This window comes from Oncorhynchus tshawytscha, unplaced genomic scaffold (genome assembly GCF_018296145.1).
Source record: "Oncorhynchus tshawytscha isolate Ot180627B unplaced genomic scaffold, Otsh_v2.0 Un_contig_5464_pilon_pilon, whole genome shotgun sequence".
Taxonomy (NCBI): Eukaryota; Metazoa; Chordata; class Actinopteri; order Salmoniformes; family Salmonidae; genus Oncorhynchus; species Oncorhynchus tshawytscha.
Genome location: NW_024609583.1, coordinates 165,079 through 186,990, shown reverse-complemented (window position 1 = coordinate 186,990; position 21,912 = coordinate 165,079). Strand labels below are relative to the sequence as shown.

The 21,912-nt window shown below is 44.1% G+C and overlaps 2 protein-coding genes across 4 annotated transcripts; one reads left to right on the top strand and one right to left on the bottom strand.

Annotated features, from left to right (window-relative positions):
• The first annotated feature begins 85 nt into the window (after positions 1–85).
• psmc2 (proteasome 26S subunit, ATPase 2) lies at positions 86–4,612 on the top strand. Its single transcript, XM_042316061.1, has 12 exons — positions 86–268; positions 650–687; positions 953–1,034; positions 1,334–1,433; positions 1,581–1,712; positions 1,828–1,900; positions 2,301–2,396; positions 2,633–2,797; positions 3,109–3,196; positions 3,422–3,624; positions 4,029–4,125; positions 4,346–4,612. Exons 1-12 carry the CDS (start codon positions 196–198, stop codon positions 4,501–4,503), a joined length of 1,305 nt encoding a protein of 434 aa, XP_042171995.1. The 5' UTR covers positions 86–195; the 3' UTR covers positions 4,504–4,612.
• Positions 4,613–4,645: 33 nt separating this feature from the next.
• slc26a5 (solute carrier family 26 member 5) lies at positions 4,646–18,912 on the bottom strand. Of its 3 annotated transcripts, none has more exons than XM_042316056.1 (18): positions 18,585–18,912; positions 17,166–17,448; positions 16,470–16,609; positions 14,598–14,708; positions 11,941–12,128; positions 11,428–11,592; positions 10,941–11,176; positions 10,475–10,622; positions 10,027–10,140; positions 9,471–9,548; positions 9,101–9,196; positions 8,209–8,315; positions 7,924–7,993; positions 7,584–7,676; positions 7,235–7,363; positions 6,695–6,910; positions 6,412–6,466; positions 4,646–6,265 (listed from the first exon to the last, which is right to left on the bottom strand). In XM_042316056.1, the coding sequence occupies exons 2-18, from the start codon at positions 17,321–17,323 to the stop codon at positions 6,126–6,128; spliced, it is 2,244 nt and encodes a 747-aa protein (XP_042171990.1). In that variant the 5' UTR covers positions 17,324–17,448; positions 18,585–18,912; the 3' UTR covers positions 4,646–6,125. The 3 variants fall into 3 exon arrangements, with proteins under 3 accessions (XP_042171990.1, XP_042171989.1, XP_042171991.1); XM_042316055.1 differs by having other exon boundaries at positions 17,166–17,451; positions 18,585–18,911; XM_042316057.1 differs by lacking the exon at positions 18,585–18,912 and having other exon boundaries at positions 17,149–17,276.
• Positions 18,913–21,912: the final 3,000 nt, after the last annotated feature.

Sequence of the window (21,912 nt, the reverse complement as noted above, 5' to 3'; positions counted from 1 at the left end):
TTGTATAAAATACATTGATTGTATAAAATATTTTTTAAAAACTTGGAACATTATGACAATGGTCGTCAAATAAAGGTCCGACCCCCATTTCCGGTTAATTGTGCACAGCGGAAGTAACAAACCTGCTGTGTAATCCTTGTTGTGCTGAAGCACAAAATCTTCTAGTAAAACTTTATACACAGAATAACATTAGCAATGCCAGATTATTTGGGAGGCGATCAAAGGAAAATCAAAGATGCCAAAGAAGAGGAGGATAAACCTATCAGATGTATGTGATTATATTTTTTAGCTAACGTTAGCTAGCTTGGTCAGTACGACAGTTAGCAAACGTTAGCTAATTTAAGTCATTTAATGTGAATACTTTAACAAAGCTAGCTCGTTAATAACAATATGAGCTAGATAGGTACTTAACAAAAATCAAACAAGCCACGGTGATCTTTACCAGTATGGCTTAATATCATTAGTTATCTAGCCAGGGCTAATGAACAGTTTGCCAGTTTTGTTTTGGACACCTATGTCACGGTGGGTTCTTTAAATTGTTATCAATTATGCCTGGATGTAAAGACAAGCTATTATAGTAATAATATTTGCATATTTAATAGCTACGAATTGGTTCTTCGTGAATGTTATGTACATTTTTGCCCTCCAGCTTTGGATGAAGGAGACATTGCCTTATTGAAAACTTATGTAAGTATGAGCTAGTTTATACCTGTACATTAATTGATTACTATTTTACATCTTGTAGGCCTAACTATAATCATAATGACCCCTGTGATGTTGTCTAATGGTGTAGGGCAGGCCAATTCATTTTCCAGTTAATAGCTATTGATTAAAGGTTGATTATCACTGATTTGAAATGTCATTATCTGCTACAACAACTACATAGCCTACATTCACTGGAAAACATGCAATTCTTTGTGACTGACATCTTTGTATTGCTGGTTGTGAACAGGGCCAGAGCACTTACTCCAGACAGATTAAGCAAGTGGAAGATGACATCCAAAACCTGCTCAAGAAGATCAATGAACTAACCGGTAGGCAGCAATGTGATTATACGTAACATCCATGTGCATTATCACTCATTTAACATTGGTAGTGTATATTGAATAGGGATTGAGTTTTCAGGTCACAGTTGTAAATGAGAAGTTGTTCTCGACTAGCTTACCTGGTTAAATAAAAGGTGAAATAAAATAAAATCTACCCTCCCACAATACTTGAAAATATTTAGAATGTGTCTTTCTTTTCCTTAGTGATAGCAGAACATCTGTTATTTGTTGCTTTCACGTCTGACAGGTAGCGTATGTGCACTAACCTCAGCTATCTAACAATGCAGGCATTAAGGAATCGGACACTGGCCTGGCTCCCCCTGCACTTTGGGATCTGGCTGCAGACAAACAGACTCTGCAAAGTGAGCAGCCACTGCAGGTGGCAAGGTATGGCACACTTCTCAATTTACTGTATCTCACCAGCATCATTTAATAGACTTAACTGTCTTAAAAAACAATGGATCTTTTTTTATTAGGTTTTGTTTTCTAGTTTGTGCTAAACACCCACATGCTTGTTGTATTTTGTTGTGGCAGATGCACAAAGATCATCAACGCTGACTCTGAAGATCCAAAGTACATCATCAATGTGAAGCAGTTTGCCAAGTTTGTGGTGGACCTGAGTGACCAGGTGGCCCCCACTGACATAGAGGAGGGTATGAGAGTCGGGTAAGGATGAAGGGTGATATCTTACTCCAATAGGAATCACGTGTGCCGATGTCCAATATTGCATAGGTAAGGTATTATTGTTAGATACTTAAGTATCTTGTGTTTTATCTTTTAGTGTGGACAGAAACAAGTACCAGATCCACATTCCTCTGCCTCCCAAGATTGACCCCACAGTCACTATGATGCAGGTAAGACGTGACACAACCGCTTGATCTCAATTCAAGATCTGTTTCCTCACCTTCATCTGCAACGATTGGGAAAGTACTTGATGGGTGAAAACAATATGGTGGAAGCTCATCCTTAGGTTGGCTTTCACCCGGTCAGCGCTTTCAGATCAGTGTAATGAAGGCCAACATCTGAAACTGTTTACTGCAAATGGGAAATTCCTTGAAACAGAGTTTCTATTGGACAAATTCAGGTAGGTCCCTCCCCATTTGGTTCAGTTTGGTTCCTAGTGAATACACCTCAAGTAGTGCCTCCCTGCTTGGTGCTTAATGTTTACAGCCATGGCCTGAAATAAGGATGCTTGTCAAAGTATTGTAGCTACCTGAACTAACAGCAATGTCTCTCCCTGTCTCTGTCTACTAGGTGGAGGAGAAGCCTGATGTGACCTACAGTGACGTGGGTGGATGTAAAGAGCAGATTGAGAAGCTCAGGGAGGTGGTGGAGACCCCACTGCTCCATGTAAGTGTCTCAATTTGTCATTTATAATCACTCTACCGAATATCACAAAATATGTATAAACTATACATTCGTGACATTTAAATGAGAAGGTATCAATAAGGCAATAAAGACCTGGGTGAGTGCCCTCAGATTTCCTGCATTTGTGGCAGGGTTATTAGACATCTTGTACACTTAAAACATATTGGATCCTTTGTACCTCTGCTTATGTCTCCTCTCGTTGTCTGTTCTGCTTTCAGCCCGAGAGGTTTGTCAACCTGGGTATTGAGCCCCCGAAGGGGGTTCTGCTGTTCGGCCCACCTGGTACAGGTAAAACCCTGTGTGCCAGAGCCGTGGCCAACCGCACCGATGCCTGCTTCATCAGGGTCATCGGCTCAGAGCTGGTCCAGAAATACGTGGGAGAGGTGAGTCACAATGGTGGAGGGTGAAGTTGCCCCTAGACACTGATCTTGGGTCAGTTTAGAATTTCCCCCAATAATGGTTAGGGTCGGAGGATGGGAAGCTGATCCTAGATCTGTATATAGGGTAAACTTCAACCCAGAGCTAGTCACAAAATCAAGTTAGTCACAATCAATATTGTTTTCAACCCAGAGCTAGTCACAATCAAGTTGTATTTGAATAGATTTGAGAACTCAGGATGGAGAATTAACTCAGGAATGTGGTCCTGAATCGGTGTAAGCTTACCTTGTTCTCTGTACTTGTTTCTCTTCCTCAGGGTGCCAGAATGGTGCGGGAGCTTTTTGAGATGGCCAGAACCAAGAAGGCATGTCTCATCTTCTTCGACGAAATTGACGCTATTGGAGGTCAGCACTTAAAAAATAACTTGTGTACTGATTTAAATGCAAGACAACTCTACAAAATAACACATTTATGCATTTCACAAGAAGTGGTAGTAAGTAGCCTTGTCCGAGCCAGAACAACCCATAGGGCAGGAGGCAGCTTGACGTGCACAGGGTGCTCATCTTGTCACCAGAAATAGTAGCCCTGTCTGTGGTTGTGCCTCTACTTCCATGTGGGTTGTCTTGTAGGGGCCCGTTTTGATGACGGTGCCGGTGGGGACAATGAGGTCCAGAGGACCATGCTGGAGCTCATCAACCAGCTGGATGGCTTCGACCCCAGGGGGAACATCAAGGTCCTGATGGCCACCAACCGGCCCGACACCCTGGACCCGGCCCTCATGAGGCCCGGGCGACTGGACAGGAAGATTGAGTTCAGCCTGCCAGACCTGGAGGTTAATACCATGTCTGATTAGAACGAGAGTAACTCTGACTCCAGTCCCTAATGGCACCCTATTCCCTTTGGATCCTGGTCTAAAGTAGTACACTATATTAGGGAACAGGGTGCAATATGGCTGGTCAAAAGTAGTGCACTATATTAGGGAACAGGTTGCAATTTGGCTGGTCAAAAGTAGTGCACTATATTAGGGAACAGAGTGCCATTTGGAACGTAGCCGGACTCCTCCTGACTTGGTGAATATGCAGAGGAATAGCTTACATAGGTGGTAATAAAACATGCATGAAGATGAATGAGTAGCGAATGAAGTTAGCTGCCAACAATTATTCCTACTGTATGAATAGTGGAGATATGAATGTAGAGTGGCCTGGCAGTGTGGTAAAGAATGAGGTGTTGTTTCAGGGTCGTACTCACATCTTCAAGATCCATGCCCGCTCCATGAGCGTGGAGAGAGACATCCGCTTCGAGCTGCTGGCTCGTCTCTGTCCCAACAGCACAGGTAAGATGACCCAACACTGTTGTTCCGGTGATGCGACACAAGGGGGCACCACTATTTTTAGTAACTGACATGTATAAAGGCTGTGTTGGAATTCTCTACCCTGCACTCTACTGCAGCCCAATGACTGGCTCCAACCATGTAGCCCACACCCTGTTAAGACATATTTGAGATGCAAGGTAGTCAATCTGAAACAATCACACCGTTTGTTTTATCCTATCAGGTGCCGAGATTCGCAGCGTGTGCACGGAGGCGGGTATGTTCGCCATCCGCGCCCGCCGGAAGATCGCCACTGAGAAGGACTTCCTGGAGGCGGTCAACAAGGTCATCAAGTCCTACGCCAAGTTCAGCGCCACCCCAAGATACATGACCTACAACTAAACAGCGCCGTCTGCATCTGGGGTTGTTTCCCAAGAGGCTGGGGAGGAGAGGCGATGCTCATTTTCTGTCATTAAACATTACCTACACAAATAAAGTTTATTCCAGTTTGGACGTTTTCATTCAATCACACATGGACCTGTACTATAAAACTGCATTGTTTATTGATGTAAAAGTCAAGCTGTAAGATATGTACAGTACATTTAAACCATCCATTCAATTTAAACTATCCATATATTATCACAAAAATATCGATAACTTCAAATGTACAAATTCATAGCTTTGTACCAACACAACATACAGCACTAGATGAGTGACTTGAATCGGACCAAACGCAGTGTTCAGCTGCTGTAGTGACTGGTTATTCATATAGTACATTCAACTGCATATCACTGATTGAAAGACACTTGACAAAACAGCAGATTATTTGAAAAGAATAGTACGAGAACAGTGGCCTACCTGATTAGATTGTAGATTTGCACACTAATTGTACAATGACGAACTGTAATGATGCATTTCTTAGATATTCAGCAGGAAAGGGGTAACAAGAGGCCAATCTTTGAGAAAAACATGGTAAAAGTACCATCTATTCAACATGTCAGAGCTACAGTGGTGGGCCTATTCAGTGTTGCTCTCCTGGATCTCAAATGTAACCACTAATGGGGATGCTCTGAAAAGACCCTCGGCACTCAACATGTGACCTAAAACCTGAGTGTTGCTATTTCTCTTCTACTTTGAGACAATGCTGTGAAGAACACAAGTGCTTGAAACCATTTCAAAGACGCAGTAAATTGATAAATGACTTGCTCTTAGCATAAAACGCCAAGAGTCCTGCCCGTAGGAATGTTAGCAATAAAACAAAACCCATCTTTATTAAATATATTTATCTCTGCTTAAAACAAAAAGTTGCACTTGGAGATGGGCGTTCAGACTGTCTCCGGTGCTGCTGGTTGGAGGTCTCCAGCCCGAACTCCCCCGGGTCACCTAAGCCTTGTTCACACTGCAGGCCTTAATGCTCAAATCATTTTTTTAAATTCATTTTGGAATACTGACTGTCCAAACATCAAGTTACAAGTTACCAAATCAGATTAGTTTGTGTTCAGACATCAGTCATTTGCTGACATGGCTATGCTAGTTATCATAGTAACGACAGGTGTGTGTGCTTCCTAGCACTCAGAAGTTATGTAGCAGGCTAAGGTGACGACTCCTGCCATGGACGTTTCCCAGTTGCTTTGAATGTTCAAAATAATTTTAAACAATTAACAAGCTAGTTAGCTACCACGTTCTTGTCAGAGTAGCTAGCAAGCATCAAGAGATGCCAAATAAGTCTAAAAACACCTTGAGGGCAAATAAATCAGATTTTACCGTTCAAACACGTCAGATGGCCAGGAATCAGATTTGTACCCGACTTCAAACCACCTACGAAGGTGGTTTGAAATGTGGCTAGAAATATCCTAATCCATTTCCTGTTCAGACTGCAGGAAAAAAGGAACAGATTTGAATTATTTATATATAATAAAGGATTTGAGTCACTTCAAACTGCCAATGAGAACATGGCTTTAGAGCAGCCTTAGGTGCATGTGGCCCTGTGTCCCCTCCCCCTTGATGTCCCCCGTCAGACAATGTCATTGGATGGCAGTGATGGTGGGCGGGGCAGTCCGGCGCCGACAGTGCAATACGGCGTCATGGACGGTGGGGAAGACCATTTCTGGGGTCACGACCCCGGTGAAAAACTGCAGGGTGCGGAGTTCAGCCAGCAGAGTTCCTGTTAGGAAACAACACAGTTTGGTAGGTAGGCCTATATCTAACTGACTAGTGTTATCGTTGCTACGGCTAGTGTCTTAAACAACCTCTAGTTCAGTTACCCTCAGGTTTTTTAATAGTAATCTAGACCAGTATGTTATAACTCACTGCTGCAGCCAGCGATGAAGACACACACATCCACAGCGGCATACTCCTTGATCACCTGCAGAGAGGAAAACTCATGAGAACACCATGAAATGATGAAGTTGGAAACTTAAGAGGCGATCAGAAGTAACACCAGAGTCCTGTTCAGCCCAACATTACGATAGAAATGTCATGAACAAAGCTGACATTACACCTAATTCTGCATGACAGAAAGGCATATCTGTTCTGTAATGTTACACTTCTGAACAGACCCCAGTGCTCTGCGAGTCGAGATAAGGTCCCTTACCAACTTGATTGCTTTGGCTCCCACAGAATCTATGAAGTTGACGGGGGTCCAGTCCAGAATGAGGGTGTGGACAGGACAGAGGGGCTCTAGGAACCGGGTCTCCTCAGAGTCTGACTCTGTGTGGGTCTCGGCCACCTGCCCATTCCCCTGCACCCCCAAGTGGTTCTGGGAGCCGCCCCCTGCCACCACTTCGTGAGTGACGCCCAGCTCCACATCCTGGCCCAATCACAAGACGACCGAAATTGTATCAGCCAATCATATAGGAGAATGAAGGAAACCAATATCGTGTCTGCCAATCACACAAGACCAAAATTGTACCAGGCAATCACACCTCTTTTGGCTTCAAACCAACCACAACAAGGCTAACAGCAAAAGCCTCTTAGAAAATGACTACGTGAAGGCCTTCAATTCTGCCCGTCTGTCTGGTGTTCTGGTTACAGTGTCAATATGTGGCGTGTTTTAACAAGAAGCAGGGGAAGTAAACCAAATAGTGATATTGTGAGTGACGGAGCAGAAAAATACCATATTGAATGGGCTCACCAGTTTGACGACAGCACTCATTTTTTGTGGTGACTTGTGGTTTTGGCTCTCCCTCTCTGCGCTCTCCTTCTTCAGTTTTCTTTTTCGGGCTTTCCGTATAGCCTGGAGATGTACGGGGTCCACTCCTGTCTGTACACATGTTTAAATATGACGAGACAGGATGGGCCAAGCTGGTTTTTTTCAATGCAAGGATCCCCCACTGAACTGTAGTGTAGCTACAGTCTACAGGAGAGATGGACTAGTTTGCTAGGCCTAAAGTGCTTGACCCGTAACATAGTCGGACAAAAATGAAAACTTATGCAACTCTGCATATTCCACACACAGAAACACACACGGCAGCTGAGATTACCTTCTCTTTGAGGGCGTTCAAATAAAGGTCACTGTTTGCAAAGTAGATTGAAGAGTTTGAGTGGAAAATCTTAATCCCTGTGCATTCAGCTGCCTGGAACAGAGAGGCAGAATCACAGGTCTCACTGCTCATCCAACACCATGTACTTTCTCATTCTATCCCAAGGTAGTTACAGGCCAGTTACGGGCACTAACAAGTTCATTTAGAAAAACCTTGTCCACCATTACAATTTCTTTGTGACAAACTTGTCCAATACTTTAATGAGACCTAGCTTTTTAGTGCCTGCAACTGTAAGACCATATAGAGAGTTGCTCATTATCACAAAATGACACATTATTACTTTTTCATATTCATCCACGTCACAGTACAGGCCTGTGTCCAGGACCTGTCCCAGGATCACACTCTTTGGGCTGTGGAGAAGAAGGGGGCGAGAGATATTGAAACGTTTTAGCACAGTTATTTCATACATTTCCATTGAACAGATTAAAACTGAAATGACTCAACTTAAAAATCTAGCTTTTTTCCAAATCAAGCTGGTGATATGAAATGGTTACCAGTGATCGTGAAAGGGATATTAAAATACTACACTTGAATATATTTCAGAAGTAGTAGGATGGTTTAGTACCTCTGTGTTCTGTAGATGACACTCAGGATAGCAAATCCTAAGGCCACCAGAAGTCCAAGATCAAGGCCCAACAGCACAGAGGCCACAAAGGCTACCAGCCAGATAGCCTGGAAGACAATACAGACCAAAGCAACAATGGTTACAGATCCATAGTATAGGCCTCGTCCAAGGTCTCTTTGTGCTGTGTATCCAACTCTTACAGTCACTGTCATGCAATGATCATTCGGGAGAGATAGCGCGAACTGATCTGGGACCAGGCTTCCATAGCAAACTGATCTGGGACCAGGCTTCCATAGCAAACTGATCTGGGACAAGGCTACCATAAGCAAACTGATCTGGGACAAGGCTACCATAAGCAAACTGATCTGGGACAAGGCTACCATAAGCAAACTGATCTGGGACAAGGCTACCATAAGCAAACTGATCTGGGACAAGGCTACCATAAGCAAACTGATCTGGGACAAGGCTACCATAAGCAAACTGATCTGGGACAAGGCTACCATAAGCAAACTGATCTGGGACAAGGCTATAGCAAACTGATCTGGGACAAGGCTACCATAAGCAAACTGATCTGGGACAAGGCTACCATAAGCAAACTGATCTGGGACAAGGCTACCATAAGCAAACTGATCTGGGACAAGGCTACCATAGCATGTATGGTACATGCTATGACATGTACTGAAGGAATCCGTCTGATTGGGTTTTCTGGTGCGATGTGGTCATGATGCGGTCAGATCATTTAAATTGCTTACATTTTAGTCAATTCAGAAAGTAAACCAAATTCTAAGTTTACATTGAAAAGCATTTAAGATAATTGGAATTTCAGTGTACTTCCTGAAATGACCCTGGGTTAGATGTAATCAGAAGGAGTTGTGTTGCGGTCCAAACTCACCAACTCGATCTTGCTGGTCCTCCACAGGGCAGGGATGTCCCTGAATTGTTTAAACATCCCCAGCAGGTTAACCATGATGATGGCAGCCAGCGCGGTCTGAAATGACAGGGGGAAAATCAGGGTTGAGTCGGGGTGCATTACCATTCAAATAGGATTGGACATTTCAATGCAAATATTTATTTTTTAGGTTACTGTAATAACGATTCAAATTCCAACATTAATGCAACTTTTTAATTGGTTGACATTTTGCAAGGGATATATTAAATTAAGCTAGTGCCTCTGACAGGACTGTTTCCCTTCCTCATTCTTCCTTAGCCATCTCATAGAACACCCGCTGTAGGTGGTGTTGGTCGGTAACTGTTACACCCACCTGTGGCAGAGGCTGGAAGACAAAACCAATGGCCACCACCACCAGCAACACCACCATGGACGCCAACAGACCCGCAATCTGCAAAGACACACACAGATAAGGTACGTTAACACACCTATCATTTAGCCTTCCTGGAGTCTGCACAGAAGCGTCTGTGGTTGATCTAATCTTTATGGCTTCACGGCCCCAATTTAGCTCCCGTTATGAGGTGACACATGTAATGAAAGGACAACTGTGTCATGTTAATGACCATACACTCAGTGTGGGCCCAGCAAACAGGATGGGTGTGTGTGTGTGTGTCACTGTATCAAATCAAATTTTATTTGTCGCATGCACCGAATACAACAGAGAAATGTTTACTTACAAGCCCTTAAAAGTAACAATTAAAGAGCAGTAGTAAAATAACAATAGCGAGGCTGTATACAGGGGTAACGGAACAGAGTCAATGTGCGGGGGCACCAGTTAGTCGGGGTAATATTACATGTAGGTAGATATTAAAGTCACTATGCATCTATGTATGTGTGTGTGTGTCTGAGTCTGCGCATGTGTGTGTTACCTGCGTATTGCCCCCGGTGCTCTCCTGCACCAGACTGCGGGACATGGAACAGGTGATGGCGAAGGTGTGGAAGAAAGAGCTGACAAAGTTACACAGGCCCAGGGCAATCAGCTCCTACAGGGCAACACAGAGCCAACGGGTTAGACTCTGGGGTAAAGTATCCCACAGGTACAGATCTAGGATCAGCTCCTACAGGGCAACACAGAGCCAACGGGTTAGACACTGGGGTAAAGTATCCCACGGGTACAGATCTAGGATCAGCTCCTACAGGGCAACACAGAGCCAACGGGTTAGAATCTGGGGTAAAGTATCCCATAGGTACAGATCTAGGATCAGTTTCCTTCACCCCATGCCTAACCTTAACCATTAGTGGGGGAAATGCTATGACGTTCTTTGACATCGCCACTCTCCAAGGCTATAATGGCTACAGTACTGTGGATAAACTGACCTGGTTACCATCCACACTGTAGCCGTGTTTCAGAGCAAAGATCTTGGCCAGAGAGATTCCCATGGAGAAGCCCACCACCGCTATGGCGATAGAATCCGTTACCAAGTTGGGCAGCAGAGAGAAGTCTGGGATTGCAGGTGGAAGCAGCCTGGAAACAAATAACAAATATTGTCTGAAAAGTTGACTGAATAGTAGCAACTGTTTGTACAGTACATGTCTTCTGATGCTGTTACTTGTGCATTTTGACTCACTAAACACTTTTTGGACCATGATATGCCACCGATACCTTTTCCCACTATAGAGCTGACCTGAACCGTACTGGCTTGGATATTGGGTTCTCACAATGTGCTTTCAGGTTCTAGTAACCATGTAGGATGCATACAGCAACCCGTTTGGTTTGGCTGGACCGAAGGCCAGTTCAGCTTGGTTTGGATCGGCCCAGTAGTGTGAACAGTCCTTCTCTTACCCAGATGGAATTGTCCTGACCACGTCCACTTGGTAGTTCTCTGACAGACTGAGGCCATAGGAGATCCCCGTTGAGACCATGACCACAATGATCTCTCCTGGGATGGGCACAGGCAGCTTCTTCTTGAAGCGCTCGTTGAGGTCCTTCACGCAGTAGAGGACCACCATGCAGACCCCGCCCACAATCAACGTGGTCACGTTGGTGCTGGTGATGTCACTGAACACGGCCGTGACACTCTGGGGGGAGAGAGGGGGTGTGAGAGACCTGGGAGTGTGTCCGTGTCCCCGAGAGCATTGCATAAAACTCACAATCTATATTTATCAGGAATGAATCATTTGTCGATTTATAACTAAATCATGCAGGCTTGTAAACTAGGCCTAATACCCATGTATTACAGCAGAGTACATCCACGGACACCTATAAGGTGGATGACTTTCCCATCTACTACTGTTTAAAAGTTAACCACTCCACTCCGTCAGTGACTCACATAAAGAGCAGACAGGGGCCCACTGAAGCGCGGGGTCTGGATGCCCAGCAGGTATTTAAGCTGAGAGATGAAGACGTGAACAGCCGCGGCCGTGGTGAATCCGCGTACCAGGGGCTCCGTGAGGTAGATGGCCACAAAGCCAAACCGCAACAACCCCAGGACCAGCTGGGGGGAAAGGAAAGAAGGAGACAGAAAGACAAAGACAAACAAGGGGAGAGTAGATGATGACGGTTTACTTGCATAATAAATGTCAACATAGATAAAGAAGGTTGACATCAGGTCAACTAAGTTGCGGTCCTGTGGATCCCACTATGGTTGAGTAAACAGTGAGCGCTGAGAAACCGGTTGAAACCACAAACCCCCAAGGTTATGGGATGATCCTTATCTTTGGCATGAACTTTGACCTCTTATTGAGAGACTGACTAGTGGTGGGAAAGCTAGTGGCAACAGAGAGGATGCTGGGTTATTTGAGGGGACATTTTTCTGAAGGTGGAAGAGGGGAGTGTAACCCACCTGTATGACTCCCACCAGAGTGGTGAGGACTACGGCTACGTGGACCCTCCTGGCATCGCGGGCCTCTGTGTCGATGAAGACGGTGGTATTGGTGGCGGTACCATTCAGGGCCTGGATCGTGAACATGGAGTCAGGGGCCTCCCTCACCACCACTCCTCCAATCATCAGGCTGATCACCGCAAACGTGCCTGCAGAGAGCACAGCCACAGCCATAAAATTAGGGGTGTCAAACTCAACTCTTGGAGGGTTGAATGTTAGCTGTTTTTGCTATTTCCTTTCCATTTGTGGTAGCAGGCTGCCTAATGGTTAAGAGCGTTATAACACTAACGGAAATGTCGCTGAAACAAAATCAGAGCCGACTAGGTGAAAAGTCTGTCAATGTGCCCTTGAGCAAGGCACTTAACCCTACTTGCTCCTGTAAGTCTCCCTGGTTAAGAACGTCTGCTAAATGACTCAAATGTAAATGCAAAATGTGTCCAATTAAGACCTAGACAATCAGGGAGTTCCTTACTAATTAGTGACCTTAACTGATCAATGAAGAACAGGAGAGGAGCGAAAACCAACCGGCACTCAGCCCTCCAGGAATTGACTTCCGACACCCCTGGGGGTTAATGGTTTAGGGGTAGGGGCTTTTAAGGGACAGGGTTTAGGAGTTCTAGGCTTCAGGGACACAGACAAAGGGCTTAACACCTGGCAGATTATCATTGATACTGAATATGATGACATCCTCACTCTGAAAAAAGAATAATAGAAGTATAAATGTGGTGGGTTGAGTGGGTTGAGTCTGACTGACCATTGCCTCTCATCCTGTATGGCTCAATTGGTAGAGCATGCACCACCAAAATTGTGGGTTCGCTTCCCGGGACCGCACACATGGAAAACATATGCACGCATGACTGTAAGTCGCTTTGTATGAAAGTGTCTGTTAAATGGCATATATTATTATTTCATGACATTGAATCATACAAGTTTGACTTGGTAGCTTTGGCACTCCCCCTAGGTCAAATAATTATCATAGCACTCCCCATTCCCCTCGGGGTTATCAGTCAGTCGCCAAGGTGCCAGGTTCTTTATCAGTAATGGTTTAATAGAGAGGGGAGACATCAGTGCCACACCAGTGCAAACAGCTGTGAACCCAGTCCAGGCGCCTCTGTCGGGGCAAGTCTCTGTGTCTGGTAAACGACGTATGAAGCAATGTAAAAACTCATGTTAAAAACGTGTTCTCATTTCCAGATCAGGTTTGCTTGTGTTAGTTTGTTACGTTTGCAACTAGAGATGTTGACACGGGCTTTTGCCCAAGACTTGAACGGGTGCCAAAGTATTCCTTCATCCCTGCTTTAGATGGAGAGAAGGCAGTCGCAAGTTACTACAGCAACTGCCCTCCTTAAGGCCACAATTTGGGCAGAGGCCATTTTGTTACAACTGCTGCCGCTAACTATTTCCAAGACGGTTTTAGTTCTTCTTTTCTTGTTGAAGTGTTTAATGTGATTCACTGACTCACCGAGTTGTCAAAAGGAGACAACCGTGACGGCTGAAATTGGAGACAAGACTATGTCTGCTTTGAATGTTCCCATAAATCTAGCCTGTCTATGTGCAACAGATGGGGTCACTATATGCCAAGAGACCTGACCTCACCCAAGCTTCACAAGGACACCGATCAATTCCCAAAGTAAACCATTTCAAAACTTGGCTCATTTCCTGAAGTGTCATGAAAAAAATAGTTTCTTTTAGAGCTATTATTCTGGTCACTTAATCTGTTACTTTTGAACAGATTAATCTCTCAGAGGTAACACCCAGACTCTTGATTGACTGGGCTCCCTGGGTGGATGAGAAGGCCGAGTCCCATATAGCACCATATTACCTTCATAGTGCACTACTGTGGACCCGGGCCCCATAGGGCTCTGACCAACAGTAGAGCACTAAATAGGAAATAGGGTGCTATTTGGAATTCACCTGTTGTTGGCGTGGTTTGGAATGGTCAGTCTGTACTTGGCACAGCCACCAGAATACAAAACTCTCTGGCCAAGAAGTGAAAAGGCCACGGCTGTCCAGGGGTAGAGACCTACGGGAAAACTATGTGAATACAACCAGGACTACTTCATTGGAACACCCAGTAGGAGTAACATCCATTATCACCACAGGTAGGCTGCAGGGGGGGTGTTCAGTAGGGCACAAAGTAACAAACCGGTTTGCAAGGGAAAACAAAAACCAATGTTCTTATTAGAGACGTTCGGGTAGTATCTGTACCTCCACGTTTCAAAACATTTACTTAAGGAATAAGGCCCGAGGGAGTGTGGTATATGGTCAATATACCACAGGTAAAGGGCTGTTCTTAGGCACGACGCAACACGGAGTATACAGCCTGTATACAGCCCGTAGCCATGGTATATTGGCCATATATCAAACCCCAGAGGTGCCTCATTGCTATTATAAACTGGTTACCAACGTAATTAGAGCAGTAAAAATACATGTTTCGTCATACCCGTGGTATACGGTCTGATATACCACGACTGTCAGCCAATCAGCATTCAGGGCTCGCACCACCCAGTTTATAACACTGAACACGACTCCGCTCCTGGTTAGCCACATTATACATCTCAATAGTGTAAAGTGACTTCCTCTGCACTAGTTGGAGCTCTGTCGTCAGGATGGCTCACCTATAGATATGTGTCTAGAGGTCCCAAAGAAGGTGTAGAGCAGGACGGGGTAGAAGGAGGAGTACAGGCCATACACAGGAGGCACGGCAGCCAGCATGGCATAGGCAAGACCTGGGGAGAGAGGATGGGGGAGGGAGATGGAATGATATTCTACTACCCAGTGCATACACACATTGATACATCAGTAGCGAAGATGGGGAGAAGTCTGTCCATAATAAAGAGCTGCTCTAGCTTCTTAACAGCAACACAGGTCCTACAGGTTCTAGTTTTGTCGCACTTGGACTACTGTACAGTCGTGTGGTCAGGTGCCACAAAGAGGGACTTGTACAATTTTAAAAACATTTCACAACAACTTCCTTCATTTTGATGGACCCCAGGAAGAGTAGCTGCTGCATTGGCAGGACAGCATTGCATTGGCAACTTTGTTACAGACAGAAATACTCCTCAGAAGAAGCCAGATGTGGAAGTCCTGGGCTGGTCTGCGGTTGTGAGGCCGGTTGGACGTATTGTAAAGGCTCCAAAATGACGATGAAAGTGGCTTATGGTAAAAAATAAAATTAAAATAACATTAAATGATCTGACAACAGCTCTGGTGGACATTCCTGCTGTCAGCATGCCAATTGCACACTCCCTCAAAACTTGAGATGTCTGTGGCATTGTGTTGTGTGACAAAACTGAGCATTTTAGAGCCTTTTGTCCACAGCACAAGGTGCATCTGTGTAATGATCATGGTGTATAATCAGCTTCTTAATATGCCTCACCTGTCAGCTGGATGGATTATCTAGCCAAAGGAAAAATGCTCACTAACTGGGATGTAAACAAATTTGTGCACAACATTTGAGAGAAATAAGCTTTTTGTGTGTATGGAAAATTGTTGAGATCTTTTATTTCAGCTCATGGAACCAACATTTGACATGTTGTGTTTATATTTTTGTTTAGTATAAAACAATCTGGTCAGAAAGGCAGCATCTGGCATTACCACTTCAACACCCTTATCTCCAAGCAGAAGCTGGTGGCCTAGCAGCCTTGTTGTTGGCTCAGCTCATGGCCGGTCTCACCAGTGGTGTGGCACTATACTTTATAGGTTTGTACCGACTGATGTATCATTGAATAAAATCCTTTTAGAATATGAAGAAAAGACATCCTCCAAATGCAACATCTGTGTATACCTACACGGTGGCTCAAATACATGTCGTTTTCTTATTACCCTCAAGCACTGAATTAGACACGCCTAACGTCAAAAATGGTGATCACCTATCGTGAATGACAATTTGTTGAGTTTTCATCGCTTTAAAGGGAAAAATCACAAACATTCAGCACAATCAACAATGATTCAGCTTCGATATAACTTTATTAAAACGAGCACCATTCTGAGAAGTGGCGCCCCTGGACTCTAAACCCATTCTGAGCTGTGCAGCAGTATACCCCTGACTCTAAACCCATTCTGAGAAGTGCCGCCCCTGGACTAAACCCATTCTGAGCTGTGCAGCAGTATACCCCTGACTCTAAACCCATTCTGACAGCCCCTGGACTAAACCCATTCTGAGCTGTGCAGCAGTGGCCCCCGACTCTAAACCCATTCTGCAGCCCCTGGACTCTAAACCCATTCTGAGCTGTGCAGCAGTATACCCCTGACTCTAAACCCATTCTGAGAAGTGCAGCCCCTGGACTCTAAACCCATTCTGAGCTGTGCAGCAGTATACCCCTGACTCTAAACCCATTCTGAGAAGTGCAGCCCCTGGACTCTAAACCCATTCTGAGCTGTGCAGCAGTATACCCCTGACTCTAAACCCATTCTGAGAAGAGCCGCCCCTGACTCTAAACCCATTCTGAGCTGTGCAGCAGTATACCCCTGACTCCAACCCCACTGACCTTGAGGTAGCTGCATGACCCCCGTGCTGAGGCCTGAGACCAGGTCCCCAAACAGGTACTCTTTGACAGGGTAGGACGGCAGCCATGTTAAAATGGGCAGGAAGCTCAGAGCAATGGCTTTGGCCCTCTCTGATGAGCAGCTGGGAAGAGAGAGAGTGAGTGAGTGAGTAGGTGTGTGTGTGCTTAATCAGCTTATCTATTAGGGAAGCTTCCAAGCAGCAAGTAAATGGGTGTGTACTTCTACTAGTGTAATACTAGACAAACATTGTCAGATTAAAAAATAATAATCATAACTTCACATAAGCTTTTACAGTCGTAACAAATTTCCTGAAAAAAGGTATTGCATAATTCCACATCCCAGTCACACACCCAGCAATGTTCTTCAATCCTGGTCATCAAAACACCGATAGGTATGTCTACTGGGCTGGAACAACACTTGAACACACTGTGGGTCCCAATGACCAGGATTGAAGAACACAACACTACAGTCTGTTCAGATCTGTAACAGGGTTGTGTTCTTTAGGCGCCTAACGGCACAAAACAGACTGGAACAGAGTGGGACTACCTGGACCTGTCCAATAAGAACCACAAATGTTTTCCATTTCCTGTTGCAAAACGGTGTGTACTATTATAGTACAGTGTGTACTATTAAACACAACCCAGGTCTGTGGACACTAACTCGATGTAGATGCTTACTGGAGCTGCTGTGCCAGTCTCTGTCTGATGGTCTTGGGGCTCCGCTCTCTCGGGTGCAGGAGCTGGGTGTGAAGGTAGGCCTCATCGAACACAGGCCGTTCCACACGGTACATCAGCGGTGGGGGCGCATCCTCGCAGGGCGTTACATGTTGTTCCATAACACAGACAGGACACTGGGCATGTCAGAGAAAGGGGGCGGCTCCTAGCTTAAGTAGGCTTTTTCTCTCTCTCTCTGTGTGGTTCGCTGACTCCTTTTCCACTCGTCCTGCTTCCTCCCGCTGCTCTGCTGAGAGAGGAAGACAAAACAGTCAGTAACTGTTTAGACCAAATGTTTTTGAAGCAAAGCGTTGTTTTGACCAAACTCCAGCAGGGTTGAGCACCATGCGGCTGGTAGTTTTCATTAATAGAGTAGCCCTATTTATGGAGATTACAATAAGTTTCAGATTTTTTTTTTTTTTTTTTTTTTGGGGGGGTGTTTTCAGGCAAATGGGCTATCTTTTCAAGCAAATATTTTTGAACTGATATTGCAAAATTGTGACCAAATATGAACTTTCTGCTCCATGTGGAAAAATAAAAACAGGGGTTTATTCACTAGGAACCAAAGGGGAAGAAACAGGAAGTGAACTCCTGAACATGTCCAATAAGAAACTTGTTTTCATGGCAAAACTTTGTTGCAAATAGTTGTACTACAGTTGGAACTAATGAATACACCCCATGTGTGTTCTACATAAGAAAGTTTACGCTCCAAAATCAATGCAGAGATAGGAGCCTATTCTTTGGGCTAAAGAACAGTCCAAACTACACTTCAGGCTGACTGTGGTAGCCTGGCCTACACAACATGGCAAACCAGAGGATATTGACCTTTCAGGTTGGAAGCTACTTAGAGGAAAGTTCTCAGGCAGCTTCACTAAAAATAGACATCCATTTCTTATCATATACTTTATAGACTTCTGCGGCAATGGTAAACATGATCACAATACTCTTAATCAGAACAGTGTCTGAAGCTCCAACCGTTGTTCCTGGAGAGCTACCCTCCTGTATAGGCATTGACGTAAAGGTATAGGCTATGACTGACTACTTATTGTAAAATCAGAATATTTAAACAAAAATTAAACATGAGATGAAATATATTAAACGGAACTTCTGGAAACCTGACAACAAAGACGTAAAGTTATCACACCATGTGTATAGTAAGTAACTGGCTGTTCCTGATTATGTTAGCTGCCTAGCGACTTGTGTCATCACTGACAAAACACAACCACATCCACAACCACATCAAAATAAAAGGTAGCTAACTAACGTCAACCACATGTTTTAACCTGAATTGCAGGTTACAGAGGAATGTGTAGCGGGAAAGTGATGGCTATCTACAGAATGAAAAGCGCACATGACAGATGCGAATGAAGGACCATTTCTTACCTTCCCGACCTCAGCCTAGGATGTCACACTCTGACGCGATTGACCGAATTCAATTTTAGAAACTGACCGCGCATCTAGGCTCCGGTTACAGCTTTAACACCGGGAACGCAGTTTAACGACCGTCTACACTCGACAGCCGCATACTCGACCAGAGGAAGATCACTTGATGGAGCCGGGCGCACGTAAACTCTGACGTCACTAAACCAGTGGTCATGGGACTTGTATTTTCTTTCCAACAGTTGTTGGATTCCCCTTTTCTTAGTATCGTTATTGGTGCTATTTATATACGTATTATAGTTCTTTGGTTGGTGCTTTTCCAAAGTATATGCATCTACATTTCCAAAATACTCACCTAAATTAGAAAGAAAAATTATAAATTGGTTTTGTTTCAGTTTATCATACTACATAATTCCGTGAATGTTGTCATGGAATAGTAGTCCGGTCGGCCTGGCCCTATTGATGGTCATTGCCTCACAGATTGTGAGGCCTATTGGAAATGTGTGACAGACACGAAAAAATATGTTTTCGTGTGCAGTACACGATTTTGTATACAGTGCATTTCAATCACTGACAGTAGGTTACTTAATACAGAAACGAAAGGGAGGGGCGTATAACGCGAAAATCTAGCAAACCAAAGGTTGTGTGTTCGAATCTCTTCATGGATAACTTTAGCATTTTCGCTACTTTGCAACTACTTTGCATGTTAGCTAACCCTTCCCCTAACCTTAACCCAACTCCAAAACCTAACCCTTTAACTACTTAGCTAGCATATTAACTACAACCTTAACCCATAACCGTGCTAACGTTAGCCTTAGCAAATTGAAATTCTTGAAATGTACACGAATGCGTCAAGAGAATTGTGTAATACACAGGAAATGCGTTGTGATGAAAATCGTGCCTGTCACGAATTTCGAATAAGTCATTTATGTCTATTTCACTATAAGCTGTGACGGTGTGTTGAACCTTAACCATTTTAAATGTCAACTTCAATGGGCTACAGACCCCATAAGGATACAAAGGCGCTCTCGAGTGGCCTTCTTGTGTAAAATAAATGTATTCATGAAATATTATTAATGTGCTCAAATAATATTCCGACAGATGGCGCCATTGTATGCTTTTTACAAGCTCGTGTCTCGGTTCTGCTTTTTTTTAGTAGGGTACGTCACTAATCACTAGACGTCTCCGTTCTGCTTTTTGACATTATATTGCTGGCATTAAATTATAGATACTTGGTCAAAGGCTTAGGTCACCTATACTGCCTAAGTACTGTACTTTATAAAGGGGCAGGTGGGTCCTGCATTCAAACAAATGGTTAAGAAATGGTCATGGATCTAAATGTTGGCTCTGTGAACTTTACAACTTCAACCCTTCATAGTCTATCTTAAATGGCCAATTGGGTGTACCAATTTCACCACCACTACTATATCCACCACTAATTTCATTACTACTACTACTTATCAGGCAAAACATAACAACTTAGGTTGGCTACATGCATGTATTTTCTCCACTCTACTCTATAGGCCTAGGAGCATGGAGTACTGAACAGAGGACCCTTTAATCCATAGCCTTTTTGCAGAAATAAAACGACCAAACCCAACTTGTCTGATGCTAGCAGGGAGCCAGCTGGCACTAAAGGGCAACCCCAGAGGAGGGCTACCTGGAAGGCTGCCAGTGACTAAGAGAGTCCCAGGCCTCAAAAGCCTCCTGGACAGGGTCTGTGTAGTGTAATACCCTGGCATAACAGCATTCATTACAGGCCGTGAGGGTAAATTATTTGGACCTTTTTATTTCATTTTGTATCACTTTTTTAAAAAGTATGGTGATCGCAGATGAAGGCACATGGTAATCTGAATTTCCTCACAATTCAAGGCATAAATACTATTCACTGTTCTCTCTTTGTGCATCTGTTTAACTTTGTAATCATATGAGAACATCAATGTCAAAGGAACTGATTATTTAAAGGCCCATTGCAGTCAAAGGTCATTTTTTTTGTATCAATTGTACAACAGCTGATTAACTAACACTGTAAAAGTGTTTTAAAAAATTCTGATAGTTGCTGCTTGAAAATCCAATCTACATAGGACCTTCTAATCAGCAGGTTTGCATGGGCGGGAGTTTCGGTTTGCCAGGTGACGTCACCAGGCGGTAATTTGGTTAATAGACCAATAACAAAGAGAGTTCCAAACATAGAGATCCTATTAAATTACTAGAGGGGATCTATGTTATAAACCCTCCAAGTTCCAGAATGGAGTGAAAATGGCAGCCATATTGGTCAGGGACAAATCCAAACTAGTCTATGAATGGCTTTTGAGGCATAATCCAGATTTTTACTTATGCAGAAAAATACATGTAATGCATGTGCTATACACGAAAGTGTGTATTAAAATATTGTCAGATAATTATGAATACAGTTTTTTTTACAGGTTTTATACACATTTTCTGTATAAACAGCCTCTAAAATACATGTAAACAGCCTCCAGTATTTATGCTGCAGTAGTTTATGTGTCGGTGGGCTAGGGTCAGTTTGTTATATCTGGAGTACTTCTCCTGTCCTATTCGGTGTCCTGTGTGAATCTAAGTGTGCGTTCTCTAATTCTCTCCTTCTCTCTTTCTTTCTCTCTCTCGGAGGACCTGAGCCCTAGGACCATGCCCCAGGACTACCTGACATGATGACTCCTTGCTGTCCACAGTCCACCTGGCCGTGCTGCTGCTCCAGTTTCAACTGTTCTGCCTTATTATTATTCGACCATGCTGGTCATTTATGAACATTTGAACATCTTGGCCATGTTCTGTTATAATCTCCACCCGGCACAGCCAGAAGAGGACTGGCCACCCCACATATGCTCTCTCTAATTCTCTCTTTCTTTCTCTCTCTCAGAGGACCTGAGCCATAGGACCATGCCCCAGGACTACCTGACATGATGACTCCTTGCTGTCCCCAGTCCACCTGGCCGTGCTGCTGCTCCAGTTTCAACTGTTCTGCCTTATTATTATTGGACCATGCTGGTCATTTATGAACATTTGAACATCTTGGCCATGTTCTGTTATAATCTCCACCCGGCACAGCCAGAAGAGGACTGGCCACCCCACATAGCCTGGTTCCTCTCTAGGTTTCTTCCTAGGTTTTGGCCTTTCTAGGGAGTTTTTCCTAGCCACCGTGCTTCTACACCTGCATTGCTTGCTGTTTGGGGTTTTAGGCTGGGTTTCTGTACAGCACTTTGAGATATCAGCTGATGTACGAAGGGCTATATAAATACTTTTGATTTGATTTGATTTAAACAGATCCTAAATGTCTAAATTTTTGTTTTCTTGGAAAGCTGTGAGTGCT

Bases quoted from the DNA above. Each gene is read 5' to 3' on its own strand.
- psmc2 (XM_042316061.1), top strand. From the start codon at position 196: ATGCCAGATTATTTGGGAGGCGATCAAAGGAAAATCAAAGATGCCAAA. The intron at 1,035-1,333 runs GTAGGCAGCAAT...CTAACAATGCAG, and splicing joins GAAGATCAATGAACTAACCG to GCATTAAGGAATCGGACACT. The intron at 2,798-3,108 runs GTGAGTCACAAT...TCTCTTCCTCAG, and splicing joins TCCAGAAATACGTGGGAGAG to GGTGCCAGAATGGTGCGGGA.
- slc26a5 (XM_042316056.1), bottom strand. From the start codon at position 17,323: ATGGAACAACATGTAACGCCCTGCGAGGATGCGCCCCCACCGCTGATG. The intron at 11,593-11,940 runs GTGGGTTACACT...CTTTCCCCCCAG, and splicing joins CTCTGGTGGGAGTCATACAG to CTGGTCCTGGGGTTGTTGCG. The intron at 9,197-9,470 runs GTGGGTGTAACA...CTGTCATTTCAG, and splicing joins TCTTCCAGCCTCTGCCACAG to ACCGCGCTGGCTGCCATCAT.